The 18,686-nt window shown below is 49.8% G+C and overlaps 2 protein-coding genes across 3 annotated transcripts; one reads left to right on the top strand and one right to left on the bottom strand.

Annotated features, from left to right (window-relative positions):
• Positions 1-315: 315 nt before the first annotated feature.
• Positions 316-4,469, bottom strand: rab5if (RAB5 interacting factor). Its single transcript, XM_068596904.1, has 4 exons — positions 4,207-4,469; positions 2,775-2,878; positions 2,539-2,668; positions 316-1,694 (listed from the first exon to the last, which is right to left on the bottom strand). The coding sequence occupies exons 1-4, from the start codon at positions 4,312-4,314 to the stop codon at positions 1,653-1,655; spliced, it is 384 nt and encodes a 127-aa protein (XP_068453005.1). The 5' UTR covers positions 4,315-4,469; the 3' UTR covers positions 316-1,652.
• Positions 4,470-6,400: 1,931 nt separating this feature from the next.
• On the top strand, positions 6,401-17,702 carry zhx3b (zinc fingers and homeoboxes 3b). Of its 2 annotated transcripts, none has more exons than XM_068596902.1 (8): positions 6,401-6,540; positions 12,157-12,255; positions 12,364-13,300; positions 13,609-13,713; positions 13,798-15,411; positions 15,523-16,263; positions 16,887-17,220; positions 17,366-17,702. In XM_068596902.1, exons 3-8 carry the CDS (start codon positions 12,545-12,547, stop codon positions 17,374-17,376), a joined length of 3,561 nt encoding a protein of 1,186 aa, XP_068453003.1. In that variant the 5' UTR covers positions 6,401-6,540; positions 12,157-12,255; positions 12,364-12,544; the 3' UTR covers positions 17,377-17,702. The 2 variants fall into 2 exon arrangements, with proteins under 2 accessions (XP_068453003.1, XP_068453002.1); XM_068596901.1 differs by lacking the exon at positions 6,401-6,540 and adding an exon at positions 6,567-6,924.
• The last annotated feature ends 984 nt before the right edge of the window (positions 17,703-18,686 follow it).

Raw genomic sequence — 18,686 nt, 5'->3', positions numbered from 1 at the left:
TTTACACAGTAACACTTCCGTAATAATGATCCGAGTGCGACTTTAACTTTGCTGCAAGTGTTTCTGTAATATAGTAAAATGACCAAAGCACCATTTTAACTTGTTTTATTGTCATCTCTACGTTCACTCCAATAAAAAGATACACTTTAACATTGCATCTCATTATTTTCACATCCGAGTATTTATATTTGATCACTCTCCTTCATTATTAACGCTAATTTCCGCACAATTCATTCCAGTAAACAAGAAACACAGACAATATCTTCTGGATTTCAATTGTAATAAAAAAAAGAAGATAGGAAATGAGAATGGAGGCCAAGTAAAAGCCGATTTTAATGATTCCCAAGAAGATTTGAGCATAGAAATACAATCCTGACCGTTTCTAAAAGAAAAATTAGAACAATAACTGCTTTGAAAAGTTCTGCGCTAGAAAATACTGAGACGTGTCGTCGTCCAACGAGATGAAACAGAAGAAGAAATAAAACCAACGAGGGGATTTGACCCAAAACAAAGAGGGACAATGAACAGAAATTACAAAGTTTAAATGAATTTCTAAACAAACAAAAAACAGGTGACTGATGTGGAAGATGCATGAAGATTAAAACACTTTAATAAGTTATTTCTACACTTCTAACGAATGCCATCAATTCAAAATGATGCACAGGACAGCTGGTCGCTGCCCAGAGCTTCAGCCTGTGAGCGGCTCACACACTCTCTCTCACACACTCTCTCTCACACACTCTCTCACTCTCTCTCCCTGTGTCTCTCTATGTCCCTCTCTCCCTCTCTCTCTCTCAGATCCTCAGCTGCTGAGTTCCTTTTTAACCGAGAACAAACAACAAACCCACAGATTATTTTATTTTAAAGTTTTTTTGTTTATTTAAAAAAAAAAAAAGCTTTTTTTTAATCCTGTAAGCAAAAGAAAATAAATAAAAATGGAAGCGCTGATTTGTTTCCTCAATCTTTCAAAACCAGATGAAGCTTAAAAAAGAAACACACTGGTACACTACACCTTTACTGACACTTTCAAATATTAATCTACTAATTCATCAGATTATTTTCTTATAAAAAGGTGAATATATCATTTGAGTGAAATTTCAAAGTTTTTTTTAATTATTTATTATTTTTTTTAAACAAGTGAAGCCACAGGAACAATTCACTGGTACTTTTATTACTCAAATAAAAAAAAGGCAACTCTTCCCACTAATAAATACACGAGGACGCGCGGTCGTCCACTGGGATGGAACACTCATACTGGTTTAATCTCTCGTCTAAACTCTCCTCGAACTGGTTTGTTCCATCGCACACGGAGCTGCAGCCTGAAGCTCCTCGTTAGTGTTTAGTCAAAAAGGATGACGATGATGAAGATGACGGAGTGAGGAAGGACGTGTGAATGTGTGGCTGAGTGTAATCAAGGGTGCCTTTAAAAAAAAAAAAAAATTAAAAATCAAAAAAACAAGCCACCAAGACTAGAACGTGGTCTTGCAGGATCTTGATAACCGATCTAGGTTTCCCATGATGCACTGCACACTGAAGTCAGACTGTATGTGGGAGCGTTGGCGCCGCCTCGAGCCTCGAGTTCCTCCGTCCTGCGCGACTTTACTGCGACTGAAATGTTCGTATATCTATCGTCCCGTTTTGGGGTTTTCCTCTCAGTCGAAATGCAGCGCCGTGTAAAAGATTATCCACACCACCTGGTGGAGAGGGGAGGAAATGCAAGCAAACAAAAACAAAGTCATTTCAGAGTGACCAACGACAGGCTGAAGAAAGTGAAACTACCAACTATACAAGAGAAAATCATGAACAAATTTGATTTGTTAAAAACAAAAAAGGCTGCAGGTCGGTACTCAATCCCACCACTAGGTGGCAGTAGCAGTTTTTGGAATGACCGGCGCTGTAACTCTTTTCCTAAACAAGCTAGTTAGCCTAGCCAAAGAGCCACTGTCCAGATGTGATGCAGAGATTTGGGATAGAGATAGAGAGATATAGATAGATAGATATAAATAAAACGGGAGACAGCTCACGGAGGGTAGCATCATTAGCTACAGGACGCTTTAACATTCGAGATGTTTGTACTGTCATAAGCAAAGACAACAGACAGTTAAAAAGGTAACAAAATAAAATTAAAAAATCAGACACAAAATATAAAAGATATAACCGTATTGCACAAAAATATGATAATAGTGTCACTATGATGAAATATGATTTGCGCCAGTGTAGCGTCAGTCCCGTGACAGCTGTAACTAGCACCGTGTTGGGCTGCATATTACTAGGTTGTGTGTTCACAGTTCATGTTTTATTATTTAAACAAGCCAGTTAGACAACGAGTGACGGTCCAGATGTGAAGCAGAGATTGATTTGGGTCTTGTTGCGTTTTCAGGCGAGACGAGCTAAATAAATACGATCTGGAATACTAAATGAGACTCATCATCATTCAGTGCAAATCACACAAACTAAAAAAAAATAAAATTGAATCACCTTTTTTTTGACAAAAAAAACAAACATACGATACATTTCCGTAGGCGGTGGAATCCTCACCAGAAACAGAGCGAAAGACGTCATGAAACCTTCTTTGGTGAGTTCCCACGTGCCGCCGTACTCCTCCTCATCGACCTGCTGGAAGCTGCTGAAGTAAACGTACAGGACGCCGGCGTTGATGATGCAGAATCTAACGGGGAGAACACACGTTAACGTCTGTCATTTGGGGAAGCTGGCGACACAGCTGTGTCATCAGCTGACGACACAGCTGGGTGGGACGGTGCAGGAACACTCACATGGCGATGCCCAGGAATCCTTTCAGCGGTGCGACGCCCCAAATCACACCGAGGATTATCGCGATGATTTGCCGGAGCCAGTAAATCACGTCTAAAAACTCGTCCTGCGAGAGAGAAGAGACGGGAGCTTTAGGTCAAGAAGACGCCACGCGAGGTACGAGGCAAAATCTGTAAAATCCACTTCAGTGATGAGTCGACAAAAGTGTAGAGTTTTAGGAGACGAAGAATTTCTGAAATTAAATTGTTGGTGTGTGTGATGGGCTGGTCCTGCTCTGGTTCCTTTGGCACAACAACAACGTCCTTTAGGTTCAGCTGAGGGGAAACAGACTGACGGGGAAACTATTTACATGTTTTATTAATCCTTTCAGAAAACTCCCCTGGCAGTCGCTCCAATCTGAGGATTTTTCACCATTCATTTTGAGACATTAACAGACCTGACAGTGGCCTTCTTGAAGATTTATATTTATTTGGGTGTCTGGAGACGACAGGTTCCTCTGAAATACTCAGATTTTCTAATTTAGGAATATTATGTTAGGACGGGAAGCTCGAAAAAGAGCGTCATAACTGAAGGATTGTTTTGGAAAAGTTAGGAAGAGATTCCAGAATTCAAGATATAAAGATGGAGTCCATCGGTTGTGATGATTTTAAGGCAATTCAAACAGTGTGTGTGTGTGTGTATATGTATGTATGCATGCATATATATAATTTAAAAAAATAGATGCAAGTGAGTTTTCCTCTCCTTTGATAGAGAATTTAGGGAACATGTCTGTAAAAGGAAGATATGGTTTTTCACCCCATCCGTGAAACTTAAGGGACCATAAGACAATAAGTTATTATAACGTTAAGCCGGATTTAATCCTGTGCAAATCCTTTAGTTCCATTTTGTTATGTATATAGCATCTATATGTAGTATTACCACTGACACACAAATCCTAATACTTTAAATACATGACAATATTGCAATACTTTCTAGTACTAGTAAGCCAGAAATTCAAGATTTAAGACTCTTTAAGATCTTAAGATTTAAGAGATTTTAAGATTCATGATCTCATAAAACTCAATTGTTTTTAAAATTACGAAATATACCAAAACACTTGAAACGGGGAAGATTAAACTTCAACATTGCCACGTTAACAGTTAGCTAATTAGGATAATTGATTTTTTAAAAAGATATCAGGATAAAAATGGAATTAATACTTACTCAAGACGCCTTAAAAACAAACTCAGTGTGAATGAGAACATTTTAAAAAGGCGTTTTATCGACTTGGATTACTTGAACTCAAATGAGTAGGACGTCATAAATAACGAGGGACATTGAACGCAACATCTCGTCGACATATTTGTCATATATGTGTATGTAAATATACAGATATTTGTTGTATTAAACCCCCGAGACGATTAGCGGTATTCCCCGTTAATCCGGTGGACTGACCTTCTCCTCCCAGACCGCGGTGCTGTTGAAGGCTTTGCTCCATGCGGGCTGCTTCACGCCGCCGTTCAGCTGAGGACCGTCCTCTTTCCGCTTTAAATTGCTCGTCATTCTGCTCGCAGACGTGGAAGAAGAAAAAAAAAAGTTAGAGTCCAAGTCCGGAGACGCCTGGAGCCAGATTTGGAGTCTCTAAACGCGGACTAGGGGAAGAAAACACCGGGGATACAGAAGGAACCGTCGGAAGGGAAACGTACGGTCCGCTGATCTGACAGATTTCAGTCTGCGCATGCGCAACACCGTTTGACCCCGGCCAATGAGAGAGTGCGACGTCTCTGCCCCGCTCGTTGCAGGAAGTGCTTGAAAAACCGCAGCGACCCCAAGTGGTCGGGGGCCGTAACTGCTTTTAATTTCACTCCAGTTTTGTTAAAAGCAGGTTGTATAAAGTTTATAAGTTGTAGTTTTTTTTAGGTTAAAAGTAAAAAAAATATGAAAGCAATAGTTTTTCACATCATATTAGAATATTAATAATAATTTGTGTTTTATAAAGTACTCTAAATGGGACAGAAAGGCATATTATATGGTAAAAACTGAAACAAAAGCAATATATTTTTTAAAGCAGATAGATGGCATAACAAAATAAAAACCTTGTTTTAGAAAGAAGAAATAGTAGGAGTCGCTCTCGATACAAGAATACCACAAACATCCCAACCCAAACTAATGATTTTTCCATGTTTTCTTTTACAAAACAAAAGACATTGACCATTTTTATGACCGACTCCCTTGTAATGTTCCCAGCAGTAGAATGAGAGGTTTTCTAAAAGGACCCTGGTGCAAGAGGAGACACTACCGCTTTCATCCACAGGGGGCGACAGAATCCACACAATGTGAAAGTTCCGAGTGACTTTAAAAATAAATAAAATATTCTGTACATTGTTAACAGATCAGTTTATCATCATTATTTCTATTCAGAATAATGTAAGGATGATTTCGTGTATTTCTCAGGACATTATGCATTATGTCATTGTTTCAGGTGAAATGTGCTGGAATCTACATTGTTAACTTTACATATCGAGTGTATTTCTCTCACTTTGAGGCCTAACATTGACCAGTAAACATCTTTTGCCCTCACTTCTCATATAAGACACTACTTTTAATCAGTCGATTTTGAGTTTATTTATTGTACCCTTCTTTTGGAAACGTGAGCGTCTTGTATGTTACGCAAGAAACATCATTTTAGCTTTAAATTGTTACTATTTCTAACAAAAAACCTTGTCATTTGACTTTTAAGGTGTACATATATTTGTTATTTGTATGTTTTCATGGCGTTATTTTGTATTTAATATAGGTTACAGTATCCAAGGTGACAATGCAGATATTAGAGCCAGACGAAAAATAAAGATCTGCACATGTACCAACGAACAGTTTATCAGAGAGGAAGTACTCTAAATTTGAGGATCACTTCATAAATTACAAAAAGCAAGATCCATTATTTCCAGCATGGTCCGAGCATCAATGACTTGGGAGGGATTTTAGGATAAAACTTTATTGTGAGCGATGATTTTAACTTTATTGTACAGAACTTTATTGTACATTTACTTAAGCAGATTTCACACTAACAGTATACTTGCAGTATTAGGTCAGTAATTTTATATGTACATAATGTACTTTTTTGAAATATAAGAAATCCCGCATGCATTTATATGTACACACAGAGATATATATATATATATATATATATATATATATATATATATATATATATATATATATATACACACACACACACATATAAATATAAGTATGTGTTAATATTATTAATATTTTTAAAGTATTTATTACTTTATACATGCACTCCTGGTATGAGCTGTAATATATATATATATATATATATATATATATATATATATATATATATATATATATATATATATATATATATATATATAAAATACACAAATACTGAATGCAAATATTTGGTATAATATATGCATTATATATTTATATCTATTATAAACATACTGCACGCAACAGTACGTCCTTTGTACGGCAGCATGTACTATAAGTGTATGTTCTGTCACGTCTCCTGTAGGCGCTGTTTCTTTAAGAGAGAGGTCACCTGGGAGAGGGACAGGTGTGGGTCGCCGTACAGCGGCAACGTCCCGCTCGAACCGGCTCCGGTTCCCTCTTCTGAGCCTCGACCTCATGCCCCTCTGGGTCATGGACACACCGGGGACTCAGCCCGACTCGGTCCTTGAAGGAGCCGCTCGAGCTCCTTCTCTCACGCCAACTCCACCGTCTGTGACGTCGGCGGCGTCACGTGACCGTCCTCTCCCCTCGGTACGTCCGCGCCGCGGTGTTCTTTCCTCCCCCTTCCACTGCCTTGCTTTCGGCACCGGGAAAGCCACTCGAAATAAACAAGCGCATATACCCCTAAAAATAATAACAACAGTAAATAAACAACGGGGTCTGTGTGGCGGGTGGGTGAGAGGGGAGGGGAGGGGGGCAGCAGCAGGAACCGGCTCCGGTGTCACGTCCACCAGCAGCCGGACAGAGGGGGGCTGCTTTTTCTCTTCTCTTTTTTTTTTTTTTTTTTTTTACACCTACAAGTTCCCATCAGTGAAGCCCCTAAAACAAGCCTCCTCTCCACTGGAGCCCCGTTTCCCTGTAAACTTTTTGTGTAGCAGCAGCCGCCGCGCTGCATGCGGACGCCGGCCTCGCGAGGTGAGTGACACATTCTTTCAGAACGCACATTGATACAAATGTTGCTCACAACTTGCGCGAGCTACCGTACAGAGCCGCCTCTTCTTCTTTTTGTTACCTTTTTTTCTGCCGCTGCGCTTTGGCTCAGCTGCATGTCGCTTTGCTTAAAATGGCGACAGCCAACGGGGAAGGAGGAGGAGGTGGTGGAGAGTGGGGGGGGAGTATTTTCTTTATATATTTATAAAGGTCTGGGGGGCTCGTCTTTTCCTCCGCTCTGATTTGGTTACAATGTTTTTAAAAAACCCGATAACGCACACGAGCCCGTTAAGTTGGAGGAGGAGGGGGGAGGGGGAGATCACTCCGCGGAACTTGAGCGGAAGATGAACACGCATCATTTTTTTTTTTTTTCGGAAACGTTTGACGCCGCCGCGCTGCGAGAGCGACGTGATACCGACCGTGTGCCTCACTGAGATCCCGCTACTCGCTCCTGTGTGTTTTATATGAGAAACAATAAGAACATTGAGGCGTTATTATATCATTATTATGATTATTAAAGACAGAGCTGCACGGTTCTTTGCTTCCTGCGTAATATGGAAGAAGTTAGAAAACCTCCCATCGGGTCACGACTGACTGTTTGTCAAAAGCTGCTCTATTTTTAATTGTGCAATTAAATAAATCTCATTATTAAATCATTTATTATTTTGGATTTCACTTTAAAATCAAGAGGTTTCAGTCAAGTATAGATCCCTTCAACATAAACAAAAACATAAATCCATGTTTTTGTTTCCAGTCTGCGAACTGTTGTCTTGGCTATTCATCATGTCAGTGTTGTCATGAGTTTCTGTGTGTGTGTGTGTGTGTGTGTGTGTGTGTGTGTGTGTGTGTGTGTGTGTGTGTGTGTGTGTGTGTGTGTGTGTGAGTGAGAGACTCCGGGGATTAGAGCAAAGCTTTTTCCCAGCAGACAGCTAGTTTGCGTCGAAGTCCACGTGAGTCCTGAGCACAGACAAACAACTTAATCCACGACGACGCTCGTCACCGGCCACAGGACTTCACACACACACACACACACGCACACACACACACACACACACACACACACACACCCACCGTCACCAGCAGAACCAGTTCCTTCCAGACTGGTGCTGGACGTGTGAGTCAACTGGCTGTTATTGACCAGTGGCCTCATATCCTGGGACCTCATGCAGGACTCACTAGTCCCCTCCCTCCCTTTTCTCACCCTCCCTTTTTTATAGGTTTTGATCGATCAGTCGAACACTTCTTGAAATCTCTTCTTCTTCAGTTTTTTTGGCGCGTTCCAGACTTAACTCATCGCGACGACTTCATGAAGCTGAGCGCTTCTTTTGTGGATCTTCCAGAACTCGTCGGTGTGTTTGCGTCTCCTCTCTGCGTTGACCCCCCCACACACACACACACACACAATTTGGCTTCACATTTTACTTTTTTACCAGATCTCAGCCCTCACTCCCCCCTCCTCTTTGTAGCTCTCCTCAGGTCCGGGTCGCCCAGCAGCCTCTTGCTCTGCTTGGCTGGTTAACAGCTTGTGATGTCAGCCATTTTAGGTTGGACAGCACATGAGCACGGTGCTCCGCCATTTTTTTTCCTTCCTCTCTCTCCCTCCCCTTCCCAGCAAACCCACTCTACCATTTTTTTCCCCCCGGCAAGAGCAGTGCAGCCATCCCATCATGCATTGCTCCGAGTGACCCCCGAGGAGGGAGCGGAGCAGGGCCTCCTCAGGATGGGATGAGGAGGGGAGGAAAGGGGGGGGGGGGGGCTCTGAGGGTTCCTCACTGTGGTCTTGTAGTGGAACATAAGTTCAGTTTGGTGAGTGTGTGTGTGTGTGTGTGTAACCCTGCGTTGATTGACAGGAGGCTGTTTTTAAGGTGGGCGTAATACCGGCGAGAACGGAAGTAAACATGGATTTCTGCTTCTGGCGCAGAAGTCATGAAGCAAAGTATTTTGGGAAGCGGAGACGCCGCAGAGGGCGAAAGTGTTTTTTTTGGAGGGGTGAGGGGGGGGGGGGGTTGCGGCCTTGATGGCGTTTAGATATAGAAGCTCTTCGGGGTGGAGGCGGTTCCTTGATCCTCTTGAGGACGTAAACTAGCTCCTGTGTTGGGAGTCCACGCCTCGAAAACACAAGAGGCAGAGAGGCCAGCAGATGTCCGGCCTCTGAGGGAAGGAGAGGGAGGGAGAGAGGGAGGGAGGGAGAGAGAGACCCCCATCAGCTCCCCGGCCCGTGGCGAGCCTCGGCGGGGCCACACCTCGACCGGGGGACATCAACACCGCGGAGAGGGAGGCGCTGAAATAGGAGCAGGGACTCTTCAAATACCACTCTGACTGTGAAGGGAACAAAACAAACCACCAGCACAGGATGGCATCGTGCGTGTGCGTGTGTGTGTGTGTGTGCGTGTGTGTGTGTACACACACATGCTTTAGAGAGAGAGGGTAGGAGGGGGGGGGGTGGGGGTAGGAGGTGGTTGCCATGGGGACAGTAACACACCAGTGGCGCTGCCGACCCGTCTCCCCGGGCCAAACTTGCTGGTGAGGAGGAGGAGGAGGAAGAGGAGGAAGAGGAGGAGCGTGGAAGCCATGAAAAGAACGGAACGGCCCTCCGGAGAGCGTTTGTTACGCGCATATCACACCTGTGTTCTCGCTGTAGTCGAGGAGCAGTTAAGCTGGAGGGTAGTTAGTGTGTGTGTGCGCGTGTGTGTGTGTGTGTGTGCGTGTGCAGCGTTCACTCGGAGGTTAGCGCCCAGAGGGTGAAGAGGAGGTCACGCTGTGCTGAGACTCCTGATGAGGTGCAGATATGAACTGGGAGGAGAGATTTAAAAAAAAAAAAAAAAACAAGGATCTGACGCTCACGCACAGGAAAGATGGCAGCCTCACCACCTCAGTAAACAAGACACGCACACACACGCGCACGCACACACACACACACACACACATGCAGCCACCCCCGCACCCCGCACACACGGCCGCGCTCCCCCACCTCGACTTCCCTTCTCTGCGCTCTCGATATCTCACAGGAAACCCACACATGCAAATACCTCCACGTACAACGAGCCGCCGCCGTGTGTGTGTGTGTGTGTGTGTGTGTGTGTGCGTACGCGCCGTCCAAATTAAAGCGTCCTGACTCAAGGTGGCGAGTCGATGGGAGACGCGGCGTCCATTTTCCACCTCCGGCGCGCCGTGCGTCTCTCAGGGCCTCACCGAGGCCCAATGCTTATCACAGTTGTGTTGTGTTGTTGCTTAATCTGGATGTGTGTGCGTGTGATGGGAACTTCGTTGCCATGGCAGCGCTGTCTAGCTGTCGATAATTACTGTGTGTGTGTGTGTGTGTGTGTGTGTGTGTGCACGTACAGACGCTGGAGCTGAACTTCAGGTCGTGTCCACTGGCTGAAGAGCTCGGGTTGGAACATTCCAGGCTTTGCAGTGCAGCAGGGAGGGAGCGAGGGAGAGGGGGGAGGAAAGAGAGAGAGGGAGGGAGGGGGGGGGGGTAGTTTGGAGCAAGAGGGGGGGTGTTGAAGAGCGGGGGTTTAGCAGGAGGGAGGGAGGGAGGGGGGTATCAGGGAGGAAAGAATTCCTCACTGAAACACCTCAGTGATTCCTCCTCACCCCCAAACCGGCCTGCCCATCCCCCACCTCTCTCTCTCTCGCTCTCGCTCTCTCTCTCTCTCTCTCTCTCTCTCTCTCGCCCAACAGACCCACGTGACGCATGGCTGAGACCGGCCACCCACAATCCTTTGTGAGGAGTCATGTGACCAGGCGGCCCTGCCTTGGCAGAGCGTTGCCCCCCGATGCAGAACTGAATGGCAGCAGAGTGACGGAGGAGGGAGGGAGGTGTGGGTGTGGGGGGGCAAAACCTCCTGTTAACCCCTCGCACTCGCAATCCAAAACGAAAAAGACGCCCGTCGGGTTTTTGCATTTCACACAATTCATCAGAAATGCAAAAATAAAAGTTGGCGGCAGCTCGAGGCCGGCGGTCGCGAGGAGCTCTGTGTACGTTGGCTCGGTCAATGTGTGAAAGAGCACCTCCTCCTCTTCCTCCTCCTCCTCCTCCTCCTCCTCCTCCTCGGGCCAGTGAGGGCCCGACTGGGGTTTTGGGCTAATGGAGCGTGACCTTCTGATGTGGCAACGCGACGAGAGGAAAGGGAGCATTTAAAGCGAGAGAGAGAGAGAGAGAGAGAGCAGATTTTAAAAAAAAAAAAACCTGCAGGACGAAGAACCGGCGCTCCGCCCTCGAGCTCCATCTCAAAAACAAACAAAAAAAGGTGCAGGAAGCGTCGAAAGAATTCCCGCTGAGGGAAAAGATCGAAGAGACTCGGCAGCTGGCGGCTCCCCGAAGGCGCTAAACCACGAGCTAGTCGCTTCGGGCCTTCCCTCCGAAGCCACGCCCCCTAAAAATAACGATCAGTCTGAGAAGTAAACGACCAACACCTTCAGGTAGCCGTCCAGTCGTTAGCCTCGAATCCACGTCTCAATCGTCCACCTGATGTTTTATAGTTCTGTCTTCTAGAAAAACTGCGTGTTTTTTTTTTTTCAAGTGTTGAACTTCTTTGAGGCCTCCGCTGCTCAGAGCGCGAGGCGTCACATCGGTGCCGAGTGATCGTGGAGAGTAGATTGCCCTCGAGCGGTCCACCAATACTGCATCCTCACCTCTCTGTTGGCGGGGGAGGGAGGGAGGGAAGGAGAGAGAGAGGGGCTCCTCCACAGGAAGCGTCGCCATTTTGCATGCACACAAAAGAAACCCCGTGGTGAGAATCGTTAGAGTCCCCTTCACACGCGGGCCGGTCGTTTTTTGGCGCCGTTTTCCCTTTTAAAAAATGTGTGCATGTTTCTTTCTCCATCCGTTGAGGCTCGTAAAAGCGACAACGCTCACAGATCACACGTCAGTGTTTCTGTGGTAATCTTTATTTTATTTATTTTTTTAAAAAGGTGTTTTAGTGAAGCTTCGGAGGCGCCAGGTTTATTACAATAACAACAAAAAAAACACACAAAAAAAGAGGAAAATACAGACTGTGCTCTCCCCCCCCCCCCCTGTGGGGGTGTGTCTGACGAGGGGAAGTGAGGCGGAGGAGGGTGGGGGAGGGGAAAGACGGGGGCAGGACAGGAGCTCTCCCAAAAAGCCTTCAGTGAGGAGGCAGACTGGCCTTGTTTGAACGGCACCCTGAGCAAAGAGAGAGCCTCCAGTTTCATTTTGTTGTTTTTTTTTGTGTGTTTTTCGTTCTCCTCCAGATGAAAGCGTTGAGTTGACGGCTTCACCTGGATCACCGACACCAGCCTCACCTGTGCCGCCGAGGTTTCCGGCCCCGTCGAGAGGAAACCGGACAGTCCGTAAGGCCCGCCATCTTTATTTCACCACCTTTTTCTTCTTCTTCTTCTTCTTCTTCCCTGAAGCTAAAACCTCTCTCTCTTCTCTCTTTCTCTTTCTCTCAATTACAGGTTTTCCCCTGTTTTTTAGGAGCAGCAGTGAGCACTACGAGTAGAGCTTCGGACATGTCTCGTCCCCCTCCTCCTCCTCCTCCCCCGCCTGGTCTCTAGTCGGCCAGAAACGACCCTCGTTCTCACTCAGCCGCTCGCCCTCCCCCCCCCCGTCTCCTCCCCGCCCTGCAGGCCCCCCACCATGGCCAGCAAGAGGAAGTCCACGACTCCCTGCATGATCCCCAGCAAGATCACCCGGCCGGTGGAGGAGGCGGACCGGGACTCTCCGGTTCCCCTCCGTCAGTCCCGGATTGCTGTCGCGCCGCCGGACTCGGGGGAGTCCTCCTCCAAACCGGCGGAGGCGGGGGACGCCCCGAAGGACGGCGCCGGCACGTACACCTGCAAGCCCTGCGACTACGAGACCCGCGACCTCAACTTGTTCCTGGACCACGTGTACTCGGGGCACCCGGACTTCCGCGCGGACCCCGGCTTTCTCTGCGTGAGCTGCGGGGTCTCGGCGCCCAAGTTCGAGGGGCTGGCGCTGCACAACGCGCGGGTCCACCCCAGCACGCTGAACGCGTCGCTGCGGCTGCGGCGGCGGGACCGGCGGGCGGTGGTGGAGCAGACGCTGCTGCCGGCCTCGGGCACGGAGGCGGGGAAGGACGGCGAGATCTCCATCACCAAGACCCCCATCATGAGGATGCTGAAGGGCAAATCGGAGTCCAAGCGGATCGCGGTGTCTCACCCGGTCTCGTCGGACGAGCAGGCGGCGGCGGACCAACACGCCGTCACCGCGTCCAGAGGGATGGAGAGGAAAGAGCCGGCGGTGCCGGCGGTGACGGTCACGCACGTTCCCACGATCGTCCACAACGGAACGGCCAAGGTCTCGCTGCCCTCGGCCATCCAGATCGTCAACGGCTCCGGCGCGCTGCCGATGCTCAAGACCCCGATCACACAGGTAGGGCCCGGTTCCCACTTCCCTTTAGATTTTTAAGACTTCCTGTTTCTGAAGGCTCAAAAAACTATTCATTACACATCACCGAAATACTCAAACGTTATTAACGGTAGAATAACTGGATTCCTTGTCATTTAAAAAATGCTGCTGTCATCAAAACAGGAAGTACGTGTTTAAGGCGTAAAGCCCGCCCCCTCGCGCTATTAAATTGGCCGCATCGAGCTGATTACTTTTAACTTTTATGCTTGTCTCAAAACCGTTGATATTTAACGTGTGTTACTGTATTCTGATTTTAAATCCGTTTTCTGCAGGTGGTCTCGATGGTTCAAAACAGAAGCCTTCATCAGTCGATGCCGATCACAGCCTCCTCGAATATCTCCTCCGCCTCGTATGCGACTTCCAAAAACCTCCCCAAGGTATTTGATTTTGTCCCCGATGGTATGAATGAAATAAGCGAACGATTTCAAAGTAGTAAACCTCTGCGCGTTCCTCCTCCCCAGGTGATGATTCCTCTGAGCAGCATCCCGACCTACAGTGCCTCCATGGACTCGTCCTCCTTCCTGAAGACCTCCTTCAGTAAGTTCCCGTACCCGACGAAGGCGGAGCTCTGCTACCTGACGGTGGTCACCAAGTTCCCCGAGGAGCAGATCAAGATCTGGTTCACGGCCCAGCGGCTCAAGCAGGGCATCAGCTGGTCGCCCGAGGAGATCGAGGAGGCCAGGCGGAAGATGTTCAACACCATCATTCAGACGGGGCCCTCGGCCCAGCAGGGCCACGGCCACCAGGGCCAGCACACCATCACGGTGCTGCCCGCGTCGCTGGGGGCCGCCGGCATCCCGCACCTCCTGCAGGGCTCGCTGGTCAGCCAGGGAGGCGTGATCGTCACGCAGCCGATGATGGCCAACGGGATCCAGGTCAGCGGCGCCCCCGTGGCCCTGGCCGTCACGCCCAAGCCCCAGGCGGCGGCGCGCCCCACCATGCACGCCCGGCCGGCCGCCACCGCGACGGCGCCGGCGGCGGGCAAAGGCGTCGGCGTGGTGGTGGGGACGGTGGGCCACGTCATCAGCAGCAGGAGCGGGAGGGAGGGCTCCATCATCACCAGCGGCCACGCCAGCGTCATCAACCTCAGCCTGGGCGGCGCCAATCCGAGTCACCCCAAGGTCAGCAACGGCAAACACGGCGGCGCCAACAACGCGGACAAGAGCGACGTCGGCAGTGCCGTCAGCAGTGCCGTCGGGAGTGCCGTCAGCAGCGCTGTCAGCAGTGCCGTCAGTAGTGCTGTTAGCGGCGCTGTTAGCGGCGCCGGCGGCCACGTGAACGGCAAGACCGCTGACGTCAGGAGAGCAAGCAGCAGCAGTGGCGCCGGCGCCGGCGGCAGCAGTGGTGGAGTCATCGTCGTCTTGAAGGGTGACGTCAAAGGAGCCGCGGAGAGCAAGAACGCAGCGGACGGCAAATCTATCAATGGCAAGCCGGCCGGCGACGGCCCGCGGCGGAAAGACGGCGACCGCAGGAAGAGCACGAGCAGCGCGGAGGACGCGGAGCCCGACACCGGGAGAGACTCCCCGGCGCTCAGAGCGGAGGAAGCGGCGTCCTCCCCCGCCTCAAAGTCCTCTCCCGCGTCACCCGCCGCCTCGGCGCCGAGCGGCACGTCCGGCTCCCTGACGCCCGGCTCCCTGGCGGCCGTCAACGCGTTCCTGGACCCGAGCTTCTACAAGGGCAAGAAGTCCCAGGGGCAGCTGAAGGCGCTGAAGGACAGCTTCCTGAGAGGGCAGTTCCCCGACCAGGAGGAGGTGGACCGCCTCCTGGCGCTCACGGGGCTCACGGTGCGGGAGGTCCGCAAGTGGTTCAGCGACCGGCGGTACCACTTCCGCAACCTCAAGGGCGTGCGCTCCGGCGGGCCGGGCAAGTCCGGAGGCGGGAGCGGCGCGGCCGCGCTCGATCTGTCCGAGAGCGGCGGGAACCCGGAGGCCAAAACGCCGCAGCACGGCTCGGCGCCGCTGAGCCCGACGACGTCGCAGACCCCCACCTCTCCCACCACGCCGTCCAGGAGACTCCCCAGACCCCCGTCTCCGGATTTCACAGCTATCCGCTACAAGGAGAGGGACCCGCATCAGGTGACGCATTTCATTCAGATCCTACTTCTTCTTCAGTCGGCTTGTTTGTTTCTCCTTTCGGTTCTTGACGTCGTCCCCTTTTTTTTCTTTCCCGGGGTTCATGCGTTCCAGGTCAAGACGCTGGAGGCCAGTTTCGTCCAGGAGCCGGACCCGGCGGGAGAGGAGGTGGACCGGCTGCGATCCGAGACCAAGATGACCAGGAGGGAGATCCACGGCTGGTTCGCCGACCGGAGGAAGAGAGCGGCCGCCGAGAGAAAGAAGAAGGAGGAGGAGGCGCAGCGGGCGGAGGCGACAGAGGAGCTGGAGGCGGACGGGGAGGAGCGGCAGAAAGACGACGCCTCGGGGGAACCGAAGGTCAACCCCATCAAGATCAACCTGAAGATGCTGAAGGTGACGGAGGCCAACGGGAAGGCAGAGGAGGGCGAGGCGGCGGAGTGCCCGCCGCTGCCCGGTGGCGCAGGAGGAGGAGTCGGCGGTGGCGCGCCGGCGTCCTCCCTGAAATCACCCCACGCCTCCACGCCGGCGCCGCGGCCGTCCCACTCGCCGAAGCCCGCGGCCGTCCGGGGGAAGAAGACGGCGGAGCAGCTGCAGACGCTGAAGCAGGTCTACGCCCGCACGCAGTGGCCCAGCGCCGCGCAGTACGACGACATGCTCGCCGGCACCGGCCTGGCGCGCCCCGAGGTGGTGCGCTGGTTCGGGGACTGCCGCTACGTGCAGAAGAACGGGCAGCTGAAGTGGTTGGAGGCCTACCAGACCTCCGCCCTGGAGGAGGAGCTGCGCAAGGGAGGCGCGAACGCCGAGAAGGTGCTGCAGGCACACTACCACGCCCACGGCTGCCCGGAGGAGTCACAGGTAGGTCCTGAAACACCCGGACACTGAAACACCTGGACACTGAAACACTTTAGGACTGAACCACCTGGACACTGAAACACTTTAGGACTGAAACACCTGGACACTGAAACACTTTAGGACTGAAACACCTGGACACTGAAACACCTAAACACATTGACACTGAAACACATGAACACTAAAATACCTAAACACTGAAACACCTGGACAATGAAACACCTAAACAGCTGGATACTGAAACAGCTGGACACTGAAACACATATTCACTGAAACACCTGGACACAAACACCTAGACACTGAAACAGCTGTACACTAAAACGCTTGGACACTGAAACACCTCAACACATGGACACTGAAACAGCTGGACACTGAAACACATAAACACTAAAATACCTAAACACTGAAACAGCTGGACACTGAAACACATATTCACTAAAACGCTTGGACACTGAAACGCCTGGACACTGAAACACTTTAAGACTGAAACACTTTAAGACTGAAACACTTTAAGACTGAAACACCCGGACACTGATTTGTAGTTCCACGTCCTCAGACTTTGTGTTTTTGGTGTGTTTTCCTTCATCCTGCAGTGACAGAAACCCAGATGTGTGTTGTTTTGTGTGCAGCTGCAGGATCTGGCGCAGAGCTGCGGCCTGACGGCGGACCTGGTACGACATTGGTTCTCCACCAAGGCGTCTCCGCCGGGGCTGGAACCAACGACCACGACCGCTGCTGCTCACGGGAAAGAACCAAGACCCGTCGCACCGAGCGCAGGAACCGAGCCACGGAGCGCAGCGGCAGGGACGGGGGAGGTGGAGAAGAAGAAGGAGACGATAGAGCCAAAGGAGGAGGAGAAGAAGCCGGAGGAGAAAGTGAAGGAGGAGAAGCCGAAGGAGGAGATGAAGAAGCCGGAGGAGGAGGCGCAGGTCAACGCAGACAAGACTGTGAAGCCCACTGAAGGTACTTCTGCTCTTCAGTTTGATTCAATAAAAAACAAGATGGACGACGCAGCTTGTGACACATTGTATCTTATTAAATATTGAAATATATAAATATATATATCTTGTGTGCCGCCACTCAACGGTTCTGTTTGTAATCTCTACAGGAACCGACTGAAGATGAAGAGGCCTTCTCTTCGTCTCTTCGTCTGAGGAAGGGGACGCGACCGGATCACTGGACGGAAACGGACCTCAAAACCATCCTCACCCACCTCTCTCTCTCTGTCCCTCACCCCTCATAGGGAGGCGTGACCTCCCCCACTTCATGAGAAGGACTCTAAATCCACTATCCCCCCATCCCCCTAAACCCCCACCCCGTTGTGTGCACCCCTTCGCTGCACAGACTTCTCCAGCGTCCTCCCGTCGGCCATTTTCCTCCTCAGAAGAAAGTTCCGGTGGAGGGAGGAAGGGAGGGAAAGAGAGAGAGGGAAAGGGAGGGAGGGGTGACACCATTTCTCTGCCCGCTGCGACGAGAGAAAGGGAGGAAGGAGGAAGAGGAGGAGGAGGAGGATGGTGAAGAGAGGGGAGGGAAACTGAGGATCGTCGCCACGTTTTTAGTTGTTTTTTTTCGGGGGGGACGGAGAGACTGCACGGCACCTTTCTCCAGAGTGCTCGCCTTAAACGGCCTTAAGGTGACTCCGCCCCCCCCCCCCCCCCTCCCTCCCTCATGTGCCCTCTGACCCCCCCCCCCCCCTCCTCCCTTCACCAACGTGCACTCAAACACTTTGACTTCATGCTTGCAGCTTAATCTCGACGTGCTCCTGGGCTGAAAACGCACCACTTGACGTTCATCCATCTTTCTTCTCACTTCTTATGTACATATTTTGGTTAAATAAGACCTTCACTCGGGCGTGAAGGGGGGTCCACGTCTGTCCAAAGAGGGAAGCACCCGACGTGTCGAGAGACTGAAACACGGTGCCGCAGACGGCGTGGAACCCGCTTTGTGTCGTAGCATCGAGGTGCTTCTTCACGACGTGTCCGTTCGTTTTTATGGAACTTTTCCTATAAAAAATACATTTTTGACTTGTAGAAGAACTGAACTTTCTCCAGAGTTACGTACTTTAGGCTTCGGTGTATAATTTTTACAGATGGTATTTGCAGAATAAATACAGAACGGAATAAAAAAAAAAAACGTGTGGCTTCTTCGGGAGTCTTTTCCTGGGTTCATAGTTCAGAATATTAAATATGACTTCCTGTCGTGAAACCGGCTCACAGAGCAGCCGGAGCGTCAGGAGGCGACGACGCTCCTAAAAGCTCACTGAGCTGGTTTTTAATTGTTTTGTCCAAAACCAGATGAAAGAATAAAAATAGCAAAATCAACAAAATATGGAAATCAGAGTGGGAGAGTCAAAGTTATGAGATTTAAGTGTGCTTTAGTGGCTCTGCATTTAATCTTTTACCATGGGGATATTTATATTTTTTGATGTA

This window comes from Clinocottus analis, unplaced genomic scaffold, assembly GCF_023055335.1.
Source record: "Clinocottus analis isolate CAN_PGR_092001 unplaced genomic scaffold, fCliAna1.0.p SCAF_4, whole genome shotgun sequence".
Taxonomy (NCBI): Eukaryota; Metazoa; Chordata; class Actinopteri; order Perciformes; family Cottidae; genus Clinocottus; species Clinocottus analis.
This window is presented reverse-complemented; position numbering and strand designations above follow the sequence as displayed.